The sequence below is a fragment of the Catharus ustulatus genome, chromosome Z (assembly GCF_009819885.2).
Source record: "Catharus ustulatus isolate bCatUst1 chromosome Z, bCatUst1.pri.v2, whole genome shotgun sequence".
NCBI classification, from domain to species: domain Eukaryota; kingdom Metazoa; phylum Chordata; class Aves; order Passeriformes; family Turdidae; genus Catharus; species Catharus ustulatus.
In genome coordinates this window covers 42,672,454-42,686,107 of record NC_046262.2, presented here as the reverse complement: position 1 = coordinate 42,686,107, position 13,654 = coordinate 42,672,454, and the positions used below count along the sequence as shown (strand labels likewise).

Genomic DNA, 13,654 nt, shown 5'->3' with positions numbered 1-13,654 from the left:
TTCGTTAAACACTGACAAAACACTGTATTTTAAATTAACTTTTATTGTTCCAGCAAGCTGAAAATTTTCATCCTGTAACCAGCTTGGTGCTTAGCAGAGAACAGTTGAGGAACCAGCTGAGGAAAAGAGCAGCTTGACTCCAGAAGCATATCCAGATGGAAGGATGTGCTACTGCAAATCTGTCTGCAGGATATGGTGCTAGCCACGTGGAGGTGTTTTGAGCTCTCTGGTGAAGAGCTTATTCCAGATGGGCAGCTGATTGGCTGTATTGATGTTCCAGGGTCTGTCAGAAGCTACAGCCTTTACTGCCAGCACCATGCTGCCTCAAAGCACCCTGTTTGTGCACACCTGGTGCACTGGGAGACAACCAGATCTGGTTCTAGTGATGAACCTGGGGCGCTGCTAACAACAACCTGCTGGCCAGCAGTACTTCAGTGAGAGAAAACTGAGCTTGCCTTTATATCTGCCCAGTGACAAAGGTCCAAGGGCTTCAGAAAGGTTTGACTGAGGCACACATAATGCTGGTTTGGAAGACATTCACCTTGTGGATCAGCAGTAGCATGTCCAGCAGGACACAGGGCAATGACTGTCCCATGTACTCAGCACTGGTAATCACACTTGAATCCTGTGTCCATATCTGGGCAGATCAATTCAAGGACACTGAGGTGCTGTAGCATGTCCAGAGAAGGACAATGGAGCTGGTGGGGGGTCTGGAGCACAAGTCCTGTGAGGAGAGGCTGAGGGAGCTGGGGATGCTTAGGGAAAAGGAAGCTCAGGGTGAACCTTGTCCCTCTCTACAGCTACCCGAAAGGAGCCTGTAGCCAGGTGGGGGTCGGCCTCTTTCCCAGGCAATCAGAGAGTGACAAGAGGACACAGGCTCAGGCTGTACCGGGAAAAGTTTAGGTTGGAAATTAGGAAAAATTTTTCACAGAAAGGGTGACTAGACATTGGAATGGGCTGCCCAGGGAAGTGGTGGAGTCGCTGACCCTCAACGTGTTTGAAGAAAGACTGTATGTGGCACTCAGAGCCATGGTGTAGGTGACAATGCCCATTCGGTCGTAGGCTGGAGTCGACGACCTCAGGAGCCCGTTCCCACCTCAAGAATGCCCGATTCCCAGAGGGAAGCCGCCGCCGCGCGCGCCTCCTCTCGAGCCCGCCTTAGGGCGGGGCGGTTCGGCGCCGGGGGGCGGGGCCGCGTTACGTCAGCCCGGCGGGGGCGGCCGCTGCAGCCGCCTCCAGCCCGGCCCGGCCCGGCCCGGCCGCTCCGGGAGGGGCCATGGTGGGAGCGACATGAACCCCGAGCCGGAGCCAGAGCCGGAGCCGCCGCCAGCCAGGGACCGGGCGGCAAAGGAGGAGGAGCCGCCGCCGCCGCCGTCGTCGTCGCAGCCGTCGTGGGCGGGCGGCGGCGGCGCCAGGTGGGGCGGCTGCATCATGCTGGTGAAGAGGGTCGGCCTGACGGCGGGCGGCTGCGGCGCGGTGAGTGCAGGGTGGGAGCGGGGGCTCCGCGGAGCTGGCGGCGGCTGCTTGCGGACGCTGCCGGCCCTGAGCGCGGCCGTGCGCTGCGGGCTGGGCCGGGCGGCCCGTGGGTATCAGCGCCCGGCCCGCCCGTGAGGGGAGGCTCCCCCTCCGCTGCCCGCCGAGGCGTTTCGTGGAGCGTCCTGCCCCTGGATGCCTTATGGAGGTCAGGGTGCGGCGGGTTCTCCGGGTCGGCCCTGCCCTGCCCTGCCCGTCCCTGACAGCCCCGGTACATTCGTAACGAGTTTGTCTCGGGCGGAGTAACCTGAGTAGCCGCACCTGTGAGCAGATGGCTGTAAATAAGTTGTCTTTTAAAATACATGAATCCACGGTGCCAGGAAGGTAAAGCTTCATTTTTCCTTAGGAGCTCTTGGAGGTGGTCCGCGTTGAACCTAACCCACGGGGTTACCGTATGCAGTTTTTAGAAGCCGCTGTGCTTTCTGTTTCGTCTCTCCATACAAAGCACTGAGATCTTGTGCAAAAGAAGGAGCTGGAAGGAAGTGATTCGTGAGCTCGCTGCAAAGTTTGTAAATGTGGTAGCGGTGCATAATTGCTTTCCGAAGAAAAAGGCTTAAGCCTTTGAGTACGTCAGTGTGCTCTCAAGGCGCCTTAAAACCAGATCAGAGGTCACATCCCTTGAGCTTTCTGTAGTAGATGACAGGTGACTTGTTTCGGTAGGATGGTACTGGCTGAGGCGATATAACCCATCCTGTTTTGTTGGAGTTAGCCCAGAGGTCAACGTGGAGTAGAAGAACCCAGGGGAAGACACAAAGTAATAAAACAGGTGATCCCGGCACTGACAGTTTTTGAAGGGGTACAGGTGCAAAACAAGGCAATGCCTTACCATGCCAAGTCTTTTCTAGCGAGTTGAAATCGCGTAATTTTTTGTGCGTCTGAATTGGAAGCTGTTAATAACTTTTCTTGGGGTATATTTATTTTCATCTGTACCTGAATAATTTAGTATAACTTTGCTCACAAAGTTGAGTATGCTGAAGGCATTGCATATGCCAGAAGTTTTAAAGCAGTGCTAAGTTTGTGTCAGGGAGCCAGCATCTCCTTTGTGTGTTACCTGTTCTCCCAAAGATAAGCATCTCTGCTATCAGAGATAGTGTGCTGTTTTATTTGAAGGTGGAGAAGTAATGTTAGCTGAACATTAACAGTGTAGCATGTGATATCGTGGCTAGAGCTGAAGAACATTAAGAAAAAACATCTTGAGACCGTCTGTTTGATGCACTTACATTCTTTCTACCTTACTTGCATTTGATGAAGGTTTTAAGGTACTGTTAGTAGATGATTAAAACAGAGAAAAGGTGAAGAAAGATGTTTTTCTATGGAATTCACGAGTAAAGTAATTTCTTTTGTGTAAGTTAATTCCAAAATAACTGCTTCACCCTTCTTACAGTGTATCACTTTTGCACTTGAGTCTTTCAGTTGTCTTTTAGAAGTGGTTATGCCCTTTAAAAGGTAGGCTGGACTCTTCAAGAAGTGCAGCTGATGTTGTATGGCAGAATTGCTGTTCCAGGTTTATGTACAGCAGCTCCCCTTAAAGACTCCAGTTTATACGGGATGCAGTAACCCAATCTGAAGTCAGACTACAGAAATATCTCTGAAAGAGTTTTGAAAGGGTAATGTTTTAGTTAAGAAACAGAAGGTTTCTGTTTTATGAGCTCAGAAGGTGTGGTTAAAGAAACAGAGGATTGATCTCACTATATAGAAGAAAAACTAGTTTTTGGTATATGAACAGAGGCTAGGAAATTTTTTAATATATGAACAGAGGCTAGGAAATGGAAGGTACAGATAGGGAAAATTTAAAAAGAAATCAAAGAACTGATTTCTTTCTCTAGTTTTTGAAAGTAAAAGTCAAATGGAGGTTAAATCCATAACTGACAAAGACGCAACCCCCCCTTTATTATTAATGGATGGAATGTTTGGTAAAGCTGAATTAAATGTTAAAAAATACTTTTGAGTACTTAATATATGCCCTTCTGTAAGTTTGAAAATTCAACTTCAAAGTCACATAAATACTTAATTCTATAAAATGATCTGTGGTTTGGTTTTCTGAATGTATTTTTTGTCCCTTCTCTCTTAGTTGTGCTCTTGGAGGACTTTGTGTTCCTCCAAAGCATCTTGCACAAGACAGAATGGCATGGGGCTCTAGGTCTCAGTGGAGCAGTTATATCATGTTAGGATCTGCATCTGTTCCTGATGGAACAGTCTGCTTTGTAATTGCAGTTCCTGCACCTTCCTGTGATTCTCACGTGGTTGTCATATTGCTACAACTCTCTCTGCCTAGACTTTACTGAAAGAGCTTATTCACAACAAAGTATGAGGCGCCAGATCATGGCTTTAGATGTAGTTGCAGAGGTCTGTCTGATATCAGTGGGAGTGCATTTGGAAGAGAAAGATTGCTGCTTGTACTGCTGCTGAAGAAATAAATGCAGAAGTGATTTTTTTGTGAGCTGCTGCTTCTTGGTCTCTGAAGAGTGTCTTAATTTTTAATTTTTTATTTTTTTTTAATAGTATGACCAAGTTTGTCAGGTTGTGCAAGGCTTTCTCCTTTTGCCCCTCAAGCTTGGGTGTAAGAAGCTTCTGTTTTTTGGTGTGATGATTCACCTTGTTGAATGCATTGGCTTCACTGAATTGAAGAACTGGAATACAAATGCTGAACAAATCACTTCTTATGAATTGAGTGAATACCTCAAAATTAATAAGAACAATAGTATGTTTAGCTAAATTCCGATGGAATTAAATAATTTTCTTGGCCGTATTACTGTGACTTTAGTGAGCCTCAGAAATTTAAGTAAATGATGCCGTGGGACATTTTGTCAGCTGCTGTGCAGTCTTGTTACATCTGAATTATGAATGCTGGTAGTATAAAACTTAGCATGACATTCCGAATATTTGCAGTATGCACTTCACTTCTGTGCAATGTATTGTCAGTAAAATGTTACACTAAGGAACCTTTTCAGCAAAATGCAGTGTCATACTGTCTAAATAAAGTGTTTTTGTGGGAGAAGTCCTGAACAGGGTATGAAAAGTCACACACACATGTGTACCTCTTTGAGAATTAATCAGATGTTAGTTTCATATTCTTGGACACTGTAAAATGCCTCAGCTACTATGAAGGCCAAGACCTTTATATATTTTGAAAATATAAACTTCCTGAACTATGCACATTGGAAATTTGCCTGCCTTTATTATTTAAGCTATTTTACACAGTGAAGCACAACTGTATGCACCCAAAGAATTACATGTTCTTTCCCTTAATGTTAGCATTTTTCTTTTTTATACTCCATTAAAAATACAGCATAGTAAAACAAAGGCAGCATAATTTAATGTTATGAAACTTTACTGAAACAGGTCTGAATTCATTAAGCTGGTTTCTTAAATTTCTTGCTTGTAGAATTTAAATTGTATTGCTGGTGGTAAAAACATTGTTTATTTGTCAGTTTGGTTGCTTAGTCCTTTGTGGAGCACTGTTTTCTCCCATACAGGCTATTTTTACTGTTAAATATGAATAATTAGATATGAACAATATTGCCTTCTCAAGACTGCCAGTGTCATTCTGAATCTTCCCATCCTGTTAAATTGTCATTAAGTCTGAACAGGAATGTTTAGCTGGTCTGGTTTATATTTTTACTGAGACGGCACTTCTGCTGTTGCAAATCTACTGTTACTGATGCTCTGGGTTCAGTGTGGACGATGCTGTGTTGCAAGAGCAGTACTGTAGGCTACAGTGGTAATAAATTATCAAGTGATGGTTACATAATTAGTTATGAAGATTGAAACCTCGCCTGTTGGACAACGAGTTTGAGAGCTGTCTGCCCCATGGAGAAATATGTGTATTAACTAAGCAGCCAGGGTTTTTCAGAAGAATTTCTCCGTATTGTACATATTTCTAAGCTTTACGAAGAAAATTTAAGCAGCTAAGTTGTCTTCCAGCTTGCTGCAGTGTAATATGCTGATTATATGTTATTTCTGCATGAAGTAGTTTAATTAAGCAATGAGGTACTGCCTAGAATGGGGTGTTCAGAATGTGGCAGGATGTATGGGAATTGTTTTCTTGGCTTGTCTTCCTACCTCAGTGGCTTCAACCATGAAGACTGAACCAGAAAAGGTCTTCATGCTTTACATGCCTTAGAAGATTCCTGCTTCTAAACTTGTCCAGTCTAAACTTAAACAGGAATATGTTCCCAGCAGGAAATACAATATGACAAGACGTTTTAGGCCTCATAAATAGATTGTATGAAGTACCACTTATTTTCCTGTATTTTAGTATACGGAGGTAGTGATAAATTTTTCTTAACACCCTTCATGTCACTCCCAGTTCAATGAATCCCATTTGTATCTTTCTGCAGATATTTTTATTGCAGTTTGGAGGAAGCTGCTTCAGCATTCCTCCACAACTTTGGTAGTGTTATTTTTCTTTCTGTGGGCCTCTTCTTCTTCTGTAAAATAGACTTAAAAAATGCATATTGCTTAAAGCTTCTGAATAAAATAGTCATGGGATAAGAGGAGAATCATTATGTAGAGCTAATAAAAATAGTCAGAACATCAGAAGAAGAAGAAGATGATTAGCAGGGCATGTACATCACATGTTAATGCAGTAATATAGTGATAATATTTTTCCTAACAGGGAGAGTTCTTTTGTATGTGCTTTAGCAAACCACTTTCATTTAACTCTTTTTTTCTAGGATCACATGTTGTAATCATCCTATATGTGGAATTAAAATAGTTTTTTCTTGTTTGTGTTGCTTAACTAATATGCATTAATTTCAAATTGCCATTTAATTTGTTTTATGGATTCCACGAATTTTTGTTCTTCTTTACCACTGCCCCATAACTCTTCCAAAATGAATCGTATTTTGTTAATGAACTTCCTCACTTCACTTTCATCCTTTTTTACAGCTCTCTTCTGAATGTGTTGAACAACATAGGTGCTAGGACAGAGCAGTAGGAGTCATCTGGTAATGTTGCTGTGCTGTATGAACAGATTGCAGTGGGTTTATTTTTTTGAGTTGTCCTGGGGCTTTTTTTGTGGGTTTGTTTTTTTTGTGTGTGTGTGTGTGTGGTTTGTTTCTTCACTTTTTTTCTTTTCAATTCCTGTGTAGAGTTTGCTTGCTTTAAGAGCCTTTAGTGAGCATCTTTGAGTATGTTTACTGAATTTTCAGAAGGCTTATTGGTGTGATCTTCCTTATCTGTACATTTGCTTTTGAGAATTCCATTAACTATTATAAGGCACAATTTCTCTTTGCAAAATCTTCACAGACTTTTTCGTTTTGAATGAATTGTTGTTCTGATACTCTAGACCTATGCAATATGATTCTGTTTGGCTTTCTGTTGAGAAAGTGTGTCATGATCTTCAGTCCAGATTCAGATCTGCTTAACGTGTTTGTTTTGCAACTGAAATACAAGTTTGGACAATGCATAATCTGAATTAGTTATGATTTATATTGCAGCTCACAAGGTACACCTAAAATGCTGTACTGGTTTGGAAAGCACTTTCACTTGTGTTCTATGTATTTTTGCTCTGAATTTTTACCAGTTCAAATAAATAGTACATTTGTGGTAAACAGTTGGAATTAAGGTGGATCGAAATGCTTCTGTTTGAAAATTAAAGAAAATAGTCACTAGAAAAAGATAAACATGCAATATCCCCAGAGAACTACCAGGGTAATATGTGTGGAAGAAAGAGAATCCACCCAGTGAGATGGATTGGATTCAGTTGCATTGGTGGCATAATACTTGTGCAAGAATAAGCTAAAATGGTTAAATAGTCTTTTAATGAGACATACCAGGAAAAGTTTGCATTTGAAGTGGTTGTATTTTGGGGGAAACTAATGAAATAGTAGTGAAACTAAATGTGTAAAAGCGAATGAATTTTATAATTTGTCGTGAACTTCAAGATCTGAATGTTTCATGCATTAAAGCATATTTCGTGGAGTGTTTTATTGATTCTGTTAGTTCAGTTCTTTTTTTCCTTGAAAATACCAGAGTTGACGTAGTGCAGGTGCACTATGGGCTATAGGACTGCAGTGCAGGTGTTAGTATAAAAATGACTATTTGGATCAGTTAATTTTTGTAGGGGAAAATGTTTCTCTAAGCACTTTAAAAAAAAGTAATAAAACTCATACTAATTCATTTGAATGATGTTTTACATATTGTAAGACAGTGAGTGCTCTTTGGAAAGGTATGTCTGTACTGCAGGTAAAACAAGGAACTAGCAGGTTCTCCTGGGAGATCCTCGTGCCTGATGGGAAGGAATTCCCCAGAGGATAATGTCGGGGCACGTTCCTGTAGTTTGTCGGTTCAGAAGTTCAGTTTGGGTTTGGTTGTTCTCTGCCTGAAAGATAATAGGATTATGTGACTGGAAAGGTACTTTAGGGAGATACCTTCTTCTTCAGGTCAGGATCAGCTGTGACACCTGAGCAAGTTGCTTAGGGCTTTTCCTTTTGGATATTCAAACAAACCTGTCATGTCCAGCTCTGCTGCTTCACCCTTATGAGAGGGAAAAAAAGCCTGCTGTATTTATCCAGTTTAATCTTTCGCTTAGTTTGCCTAGTGGTACTATGTGGCCCTCATCAAAATACAGAAAATTTGAAAAGATACTCTGGAGGACTTCAGGATTTGGACAGTGAGAAGTGATTTTGTTCTCAAAGAAGCATATTTCTTCAGAGAAGTAAACAGTTAAGTGTGCTTTAAATTGGTGCAGTAAGTTAAGGTGCTTTTGCAGGCATTCAAACAATTTTAATTATTGCGTTATATTTGAAATAACAGATAAATAGTTACCTAAAAACTGTATGAATAATAAATATTGCCTGTTCTTGGTTTGCTCTGCAGATCTGGGACTGGCTATAAGATTGCATTTTGCTGTGGAGAATTTTAGGGTGAATTGTACTAGCTGTTCTTCAGAATGTCTTAGATAAGATATTCTTACTAGTACTAGAATGTGTTTCTCTACTTCTTTTCTATGAGCAATTATTGCCAGCTGGATTATAATTTTGACATTTTTTCATGGATTTATTAATGTTCAACAGCAGTTTTGCTTTGAAAAAGAAAATTATACTGCCTTCCAGTAGTTACCCTAGTTTCCTTAAAATTAACTTTCGGTTTTATTCTGACTCCAAGAAAGGCAGAAGAAAATATTTATTAGAATTGGATAGTGGAAAGAGGCATCAAAGAAGCAAAACTCTAAAACTGGAGAAATAACAGATGTTTTGTTAGAACTTTTAAGACTTCAGATTTTACAATGATGGCCTCAAACTTGTATTGTTAAGCATTTGAGATTAAGTAATGTTTTACGCATTAAGATTGTGCAAGTATAAAACCTTGACAAACAACTGCATTTGAAGGCAGTTACGATGTTCTGTACATAGTTTCTCAGCCCACACACAGGTCTGTCACATGAAAATGATCCATGTGAGTAAAAAATAAGCCTATAACAATTTTAAGACTTTCCTGAGGGCACTTACTTATAACACCTCCAATTTTGAGGGTACTGAAAGAGGCAAGCAACTTGTATGTTGACTATATCTACACTATTTCTGACATCCTTTTAAAGTCTGTCTAATCATAAGGAAGTCAGTAGGTTGTTCCCATATTATTTACTCAAGAAACCTAGAGATTCCTGTGTTTCAAAGTTTATAATATTTCTTTTTTGCATACTCAAAGTTCTTTGTGTAAATTGCATGGAGTTTTGTTGCAGGGTGTTTTCTCAATACAGAAATGAACCTTACCCAGAAGTTCTGAAACAACTTTATGATGAAGGCAAATTTGAAGTATTTTTAAAAAACCCTTCGATTTTGAACTGAGTAAAGAGTTTTCATTATTTTTTTTTTTTAAATCCGGACCAGGCTGTGTACATGATCAATCATAATCTATTTTGTTTTCTTAAAAAATAGGTTAATGCTTCATTAAAATTTGGAAGCTTCTGTGATGGAGTGTTTGGGAACTACAGTAAAGATGAACATTCAGAAGAAACTGTCTTCATCAGTGCATTTAATAGTGTCAGTGAACTTACCTGGTTTCATGATCGTAGTTTTCCAGTGCGGCCTTTAGCACAAGATTTTTAATTAATCTAGGGATTTAGGATACTGTAAAGAAAACTGAATATCATCAACTACAGTTAATGTGGATCATAGATTGGTAGTGCTACTATATTTGACACTGAATGCTTGTCTTAGTTTTACAGGTGCATGTTCCTTTCAAGATCTGAATTTTAGTTTTCCAGGTCATGGCTTGAATCCAAAGACTGTGTTGTTTTCTCTTTTTTCAGTAGGTCAGTGTAGCTAACTGTAAACTGCATGGTACTACCAGAAATAATTTGCAGAGTATTTTAATCTCCATGCATGTCTTTGAGAAAGTATGTACATCATCTTTCTGCTAAACCATATGAATCTCAGATCAAATTTGTTTGTAATAAAAATATTATTAAAAAACTGGAAACACTCCAGAACTTAATTTTTCATGGCATTAGAAATGTTTCTTAAATGCAGACCAGGTATTTATGATGCAGCAACATGACTAGTGATACAAGGTTGTGAGGGAAGTAGAGACAGGGAAGGTCTTGGTAGTCCCTTACCTACACTACTGTAAAATTTACGTTTTTCAGAGGAAACTGCTGTGGAAGGGGTCTCCAGATTTTAGTGTAGATAATATTAAGTGCTAGTCTGAATTACAGACGTCTTGGCCAAAAAATATTCATAAAATTGTTATCCTATTGCCTTATACAGAAGTACTTAGAGACTTCTTATATAAGGTGGATTTTTTTTTTACCATCATAGCCTTTGGAATATTTGCTATTTGGAAATTAAAAATTGCATGGTAACTTATCCAGAGATAATTTTTGATCTGTGCTATTATATTGTTTCCCAGAAGAAAGAGAACTGTTTTCTTCAAATCTTCATGGTTCGAAGCAAGCTGCAATTTAGAAAATAAATTGAGTCACATTAGCTAGAATACACTGTTGCTACAGGTTTTGATAAACTGAGAGACGTAAAAATACTTACAGATCTATGCATTTGCTGTTTAAACAATAGGAATTTCTTCACAGTTTCTTACTATAGGCAGCTTAAATGGCTGTTGTAATGCAAGCATTTTCAAAACATGGGATTTCTACCAATTTGGGTGAAAGGTTTCAGTACTTTACCTTCGTCATAGGTAGTCTTGACTATTTTAGTGTTTGGTGGGAGGCCCTGAGTTTCTTGCTCACCCTGCCCTCCACTTACTGAAATGAATCAGGTTGGTATTTATCACTGGATAGTGTCCCTTCAACTGAGTTCTGCATTATTAAATTGCACTCTCCTGTTGGAGTGTAATGGCCTTGAATTGGCTGGAAACACTGAAAAACAGTATTCTGCAGGACAGTTATTAGGAGAAAGGCAAAGAGTAATTTTAGAACATAAAAACTATGTAAAACAGTTACTATGCCAAGGGGTAGTCAGAAATGACAACATCACAATGCTTTGGATTGGAAGGAACCTCAAAGATCATCTAATTCTAATCCCTCCACCAGTGGAGAGGATACTACCCACTAGGTAAGTTGCTCAGGGCCCCATCCAGCTAGCCTTTGACACTTCCAAGCATGAAATGTCTACCACTTCTCTAGGCAACTTGATGCAGTTCCTCGTTATTTGTTGAGTAAATAATTTCTTCCTATTATCTAATTTAAATCTCTCCTCTTTTTTTTTTTTGTTTAAAACAATTGTTCTTCTCCTGTCACATTCTGCTCATGTAAAAAGTCACTACTCCTTTTTATAAGTCACTCTTTTTCAAAAGACTCATTCAAGCAGCCTCTAAAGAGGTCTCCCTGGAGCCTTCTCTTTTTTCTTCTTGGACACTGAACAATCCCAGCACTCCTAGCCTAGGAGAGATGCTCTAGCCTTTTGATAACTTTGTGGCCTCCTCTGGACCCACTGCAACAGGTCCATGTCCTTCTTGTGCTGATGGTTCCAGAGCTGGACACAGTGTTACAGGTGGGGTCTCATGAGGGCAGAGTGGAGGGTCAAAAATCCCCCCCATTCACTTGCTGGCTACTCCTCTTTTAATGCAGCCCAAGATGTGGTTTGCTTTCTAGGCTGGGAGTGCACATTGCTGGCTTATGACCAACTTTTCATCCCCAGGAACCCCCATGTCCTCCTTAGGGTTGCTCTCTAATTCTCCTCCCATTCTGTGTTCATTTCTGGGATTGCCCTGACCCAGGTGCTGCACCTTGAATCCAGATCTGTTAGACCTCATGAGATTCTTGTGGATCCTGTTCTCAAGTTTGTCCTGCTCTCTATGGATGGCAGCCTGTCCTTCTGTTGTGTCAGCTGTAGCACACAGCTTTGTGCCATCTGCAGTCTTGCTGAGGTTGCACTTGATCCCACTGTCTGTCATCAGTGAAGATATTGAAGACCACTGGTCCCAGATTAGAGCCCTGAGGGATGCCGCTCATCACCAACCTCCACCTGGACACAGAGCCATTGAGCACAAATCTCTGGCTGCCTCCATCCAGGCAGTTCCTTTTCTACCAAACAGTTCACACTTCAAGTTCATGTGACTCCTCTTTGGAGATAAGAGTGTATTATGGAGCTATGTTGAAGGCTTTACAGAAATCTGGCTAAATTACATCTGTAAGTCTCACCTTGTCAACCCTTGCTGTACCTGCAGTGAAGGTCACTAGATGGTTTAGCACCTCTGTTTAAATCTCTTTTGCAAAGAAAGCAGGCAAGCATGCAGCAGTTCTGGTTAAATATGCCTTTCCCAAGACTTCTGCCTGTTTCAGCTAAATAATAAGGTTTCATTAATCTCATCTAGGATCAAATCCTTTGATCTTGAATGGCAACAGTTTCGCAGAATCAGGAGTATGCTAATTCTTTCTGGAATTACAGTAATTTCATGATTATAGGCTGCACCATTTTGACTAAAATTTATCTCCCAAACCAGAAGTACGGTTTACATTCAGGACTGGCCAATATATGAACAAATTTTGGAAATTTCCCAACACGGAGGTCCGAGCCCGCAGCAGCCCTGAGCCGAACTGGCACCCGCCCAGCCCTGGGGGGCAGGGCAGTGGTGGCACAGCGGCGGCGCTGCCCGGCCCCGGGAGGCGCGGCGGCAGCAACCGGGGACGCCACTCTCCCTCTTCCTGGCTGTAGCGACCGGGGATGCCGCTCTCCCTCTTCCCGGCGGCAGTGGCGAGCGGGGCCAGGGCCGCTCCCTGGCGGCTGCCCCAAGCAGGGCTGAGCCAGTAAACCCCGTGATCCCGTGATTCTGTTACTAATTGGCAATTTTGTGAAAGTTGCACGTGGATCCTTGCTGCGAATGAAAATGCAGCTAATAATCCGGTGTGGTTTATATATGGGCAAAGACCTAAAAGTTACCGACACCTGACGCTGTGGCTTATAAGCAGGTGCGGCTTGTAATCGTGAAATTACTGTACTTGTTGACCAGTAGAATAGTTCCTCAGTCTGCAGTCTGTATTTGCAGACACAAGCATAGAAGCAGTTGGTCAAGCAATCAACAGAAGTTTTACAGATGACATAAGCAGCTCCTTATTTTCTCATACTTTGGCATTTTTAAATGCAAAAATTGTTTCTCTTCTGTTTATGTACATTGTCATAGTTTTGTTGAAACGGTACTGTGATCTTAATAAAGTGGATTTGTCTTGTTGTCACTTGCGGAGGAAGCAGGGAGAGGTATACCTTTTGTCACCCTGTTGTGTAAGGGGTGTGAATAATGCTTGAAGAGGAGAAAACCTAAAGGCCAGCTGAGGGTAAGAGCAGTCAGGAATAGGGCCAGTAATTCTTTTCAGTCAGCAGGTGTTTGAGGGAACAAACTTTTTCAAGTTCCATGGAGATCTTTAATTGTTTTGTAGTACAAAACAATTTCTCCTCCCTTGTTTGGCTTACTGTTACTCCCAAGGGCTTGGTTAGTGGATTGTGTTGAAAAGTGGTTATGCTCAAAACATTTTTGCAAGAGATATTTGCACATGTAATGACCTGGGTATGTACAACCGCTGCACTTATTTTTCTTTCTTAGCAACAGGGTATTGGTCGGCCGAGTGTATACCATGCGGTGGTGGTCATATTTCTAGAATTCTTTGCCTGGGGGCTCTTGACAACTCCAATGCTAACGGTAAGTATCATTCATCAGCTGT

The 13,654-nt window shown here is 41.3% G+C and overlaps 1 protein-coding gene across 1 annotated transcript in view; it reads left to right on the top strand.

The window, feature by feature from the left end:
- Nucleotides 1-1,239: 1,239 nt before the first annotated feature.
- The window catches only part of LOC117010823 (hippocampus abundant transcript-like protein 1), a 33,093-nt gene continuing 20,678 nt past the window's right edge, over nucleotides 1,240-13,654 (top strand). Inside the window, exons 1-2 of the mRNA XM_033085818.2 lie at nucleotides 1,240-1,476; nucleotides 13,537-13,632. Of these exons, the coding sequence (XP_032941709.1) occupies nucleotides 1,291-1,476; nucleotides 13,537-13,632 (282 nt within the window). The 5' untranslated portion in view covers nucleotides 1,240-1,290. The remainder of the gene's footprint in view (nucleotides 1,477-13,536; nucleotides 13,633-13,654) is intronic.